This window comes from Trypanosoma equiperdum (assembly GCF_001457755.1).
Source record: "Trypanosoma equiperdum strain OVI genome assembly, contig: ctg_1756, whole genome shotgun sequence".
Taxonomy (NCBI): Eukaryota; Euglenozoa; class Kinetoplastea; order Trypanosomatida; family Trypanosomatidae; genus Trypanosoma; species Trypanosoma equiperdum.
Genome location: NW_027123789.1, coordinates 4,171 through 8,486, shown reverse-complemented (window position 1 = coordinate 8,486; position 4,316 = coordinate 4,171). Strand labels below are relative to the sequence as shown.

At 46.4% G+C, this 4,316-nt stretch overlaps 1 protein-coding gene across 1 annotated transcript; it reads left to right on the top strand.

Moving 5' to 3' along the window:
• Positions 1 to 54: 54 nt before the first annotated feature.
• Positions 55 to 3,324, top strand: TEOVI_000626100 (uncharacterized protein; the record flags this gene model as incomplete). Its single annotated transcript, XM_067223052.1, has 1 exon — positions 55 to 3,324. The coding sequence occupies one exon, from the start codon at positions 55 to 57 to the stop codon at positions 3,322 to 3,324; it is 3,270 nt and encodes a 1,089-aa protein (XP_067079153.1).
• Positions 3,325 to 4,316: the final 992 nt, after the last annotated feature.

Here is a 4,316-nt window from a genome sequence, read left to right as displayed (position 1 = left end):
GTGCATTCGCAACCGCCAGCAAATATTCAACAGCGGCATGGGGACGATCCGTTAATGTCTGCAAGATCTCGGCAGCAGCCACCAACAGGAAGTCGGCGACCGTCACTGCGGACTCCAGAGATTCCAAAAGAGGATCAACAACAGACGCATACGAGTGTTCAGCAACGACCAGCAAATGCCAAGTACCAACAAGCCGTTGTGGGTCATCAGCATCCTCCCATGGCTCAACCTCACTTACAAATGGGAGTTCAGCAGGTGTCTCCATGGGCTCAACAGGTGCCTGTTGGAAATCAGCAACCACCCGCCGTGCATTCGCAACCGCCAGCAAATATTCAACAACCACGTGTGGGAAGTCAGCAACCAGTTGGGATGGCACACAAGTACCAGGCAGCGACAACACAACAAATGCCTTCAAAGACTCAGCTCGGTCGGGCACCGGCCACCTCGACAGAGGGGCTCAAAATTGACAACTTCAGTGGCAGTGGTTCTGATTATTATAGTTATTCACCATATGGTTCGCATTCAGGCTCCTACACTGGCTCCTACTCAAGTTATAGCTACACACAGAGGATGCCTGGACAGAGTTACAGCTCTGGGGGAGATTACACTACTACAGTGAAAGCTGCTGCACCTGCACGGCCCGTGGAGCCCCCGAAGCCAGAAACACACTCCCACACTGCTCCACCGGCGGCAAGCCCGATTGTCAGAGGAAGAGTTCAAGACGATGATTCGTACAGTTATTCTTATTCTTATTCTTACGGCAGTGTGAGCTCGCCGGAGGTGAAACACCCCCTACCCCCATCACACGTTGTTAAAGCCCCACAACCAGAGCAAGATGCTAACGTAGTATCGGTTAGCTCCTCAGAATTGGGATATACAGGTTCATATTACGACAGTGAATACGACTACTCCTATGATTATTCGGAAAGCGCAACAAAAACCCAGAAGGCGGTAGAAGAACCGAAAGGTGCCGAACAGCATTCTAAAAGCACTGTTGAGACCACCACATCACTAATTAAGCCAACTACTAGCGGCTACACCGGATCGGAAAGTTATAGCGCCTCAAAAAGTGGTGATTACAGCATCGAACTCAGTGGGGAAGGCGGCGTGACAAGTTCGGAGTCCACTGAGATTCCCTCGCCCGCAAGGATACGCAAAACAATTTTGCTCGCCGCCCCGTCCGAAGCAGAGCCCCGATTTCACTCATTGCCACGAGGTTGCATAGTTCCGCACAGCTCAATGGAAGACACTTTATCATCGTTTCTTGACCAACTTGCCGAGTTACAGGTTGAAACCATGGAACGCAACAGAGTTCTGAAGGTATTGAACACCGAAGTAGAAGCAGCTAAGGATTTGAAGGAAAGGAAAGTATCTGACTCGCAAAGGATTGCATCCGATGAGGCGAACTCACCAGCGGATATTGTTGAAGCCCCGATCTCAGTTATACCCTCAAGGAATCTCACTAGGAAAAGCTTGATGTTTGCGTTGAGGGCGGTTGGTGTGGAGAAGGCCAAGGAGCGGTATAAGATTCTTGAGGATGTTGATACGGTGGTGCCCCGTGAAAAAGCAAGGACAATCTTGGAGTATTACGGTAGCAGGTGTCTCACGGAGAAAGTCATGTCGATGTTCGTCGCGTATGACGAGTTCTATTCGGGCGAAGTCCCACTAAGCATTGCCTTCGAAATCCTTGAGTATTGTGGTTTAGTAACCCAAACCGTTGGGAAATTTAAAATATTTCTGCGGCCTCAGGTCTCTCAAGGCCAAATTCTTCTTTGTGTCGCGGATCAACCTCAAGAAGCAACTGAAAACATCGTAGATGATGCCGAAGGCGAGAAACGGTGGATACAACCGCAGACATATGAAACCACTGTTCGATGCTGCGGAGAGGGGTGGAAGTACGGCGATCACAAAGTGTACTGGAATGGTGAATCGGGTGACGTGTTCGTTGGATCATTTATTGTGGCTAAAGGTATCACTGAACGGAAGGTGGCTGTGCAACTCCTTCGTTATATCGAAGCATTTTTATATGTGTGCCACGCTATTATGGTAGTTACTGTGGGTACCGGGATGAAGTTGCGTGTTTTGTACACTCCGCTAGTCGAAAAACTGCTGAACCCAACGGTAAAAGGAGTGACAGATGCCACGTCATTTCTTTACGAGCTGGCCTTTGGTTCCGTCTTTAATCCAAAAAAATATGTGAAGTTATTGGCCAACAACTCAAATCTACGTGACCGGTACTTATGTGAGGGCGATGACGCCGTCCTCCACGATACGATACGGCCCAAACACCTTGTACCGAAGGCGCCATTTATGATAAACGGTGATAAAGATGACGAACTAAACACTTTACTCATGTCTACTGCCAACTCTTACACCACTGTGAGCGCCAACATTTGGACACAGAAAGGTGTGGAGGGATGCTATCTTGAAGTTGGAGTAGAAAAACTTCGTATCAGTGAAAAGGTGCCGGAGAATGCCCGCTGCTATTGTCTTGTGAGTGTACGAAAATCAAAGGATTCGGAATGGATGACTGCGGAGGTTCTTCAAGCTGTGTCAGTGGGGAAAGCAAACAAAGGGGGGTTTAAGTGGAAGTTTGGCAAGAGCAGTAGTGACCGCCTCTTCTTCACTGGTGCAATTGAGGATTCCCTTTATGTGGAAGCGTGTTATGACATTGTGGATGCATCTGGAGAGACAACCACGTACTGTGTTGGTCATGTGCTTGTGCCATGTGGAAAACTGAAAAGCGGTAAACTCCCTGTTCGTCCTGGTAGTTGTTACACTTACACCCCATTGGACGAGGCGTTGAAGCAGCCGGTTGAGGCGTCTGGAGGTTTCTGCGCACCGCGGCGTAAAACCGCGGGACCGCCTGCAAAATCACTGACTGTAACAATTAAGCGGTTACGTTCGAAAGATGTTCCGGATCTGAAAACACTTCCTAGTCGCTGCCTCTCTTTACACCGTCATGTCTCACTGATGTCACTCATGTGCGCTGCAGTCATTAGCGGCCGCGACGGTGGTTCCCATCCGCTTCGTTGGTTGCGTCAGCAACAGGTCCAATGTTGCTTCATGGTCACCGCCGATTCCGAACTCATGGATATCTTGCAGGGGTTGTGGAAACGCGTAATGAAGGGGAAGTTGGGGCCCAAACCTCAGAATTTAGGGCAGAAGTATAAAAGAATTCTCATCCTCGCTACGAAGGTGGTAGCCGCACACAACAACATTACAGGTGGTGACCAAGGCATCATCACCGATGTTGTGGCGGGAAAGAAGGGAATTCCCTTTACAGAAAACATGAACCGACCATTACGCCCTGTTTGCGTGTAGCATACGTTACAAATGATGTTTCTTACAAGTTTCAGCACTTCGCACTGAGGAAGTTCATAGAAGCTTTCTTGGGAGACGAGTAGACGGCATATGCATTTCTATTTTGTCGTTTCCTCTTCTTTCCTCTGTTCCTCATCTATGTCAATATTTATATAAACAAACATATATACATATGCTTTTACACTACTGTAACTGCGCGCGTTCCGCTGGTGTGGCAGGCGTTTCTCGTTTCCCCCGCCTTCACACGCACACACACACACACACACACACCACCTACGGAAAATAAAAGATTTAGTTAAGAGGGCAGTCTTGTGCAATTCTGTCTTCATTTATAGAAGGAGATTGTTTGTGTGTTTGTGTGTGATTCGAACCGTGACTTTATGCGAGAGCAGTGTGCCAAATGTATTTCCACCACGCAATTTCTCTCATGTATGTGTTGTAGCTGCTTGTTTTCCTTTTCTTTTCTTTCCTTTTCTATTCGTGTCGTTGTGCGTGCAGCATTTTTCTTTTTTTTAAAAAAATTTCTTAATCTTTGTTTCGTTTGTTACTTTCGTTAATTGTGAGTCACTGCACTTCATCTTTTTTATTGTTTTGTTCTTTTCGATCACGCTTTAAAGGAATATGGGAGAGAACAGCACAGAAATAGACAGACACGCATTTGTGAAGGAGGAGACAAGTTAGCAATATTTTTTTTTGATTTTATCGCTGAGGAAATGCATTGTGTGGATTTTTCTTCTTTTTTTTTTCCTCCCCTTTCCCTCCCCCTTCCCTTTTATTTTATTTTTGTAAATGCTTTCACACACACTCACACACACTTAAACGGAATCTGATCAATGCAACCAATGAAATGGATCTTTCCTTACCATTTGCTTCCACCTACGTCTCTGTTATTTCCTTCATTACTTCCTTTATTATTATTATTATTATTATTCTTTTTTTACTTACATATTTTATATAAAGGTGAAGTTTAACTCAGCAATAGGAGAATTAAG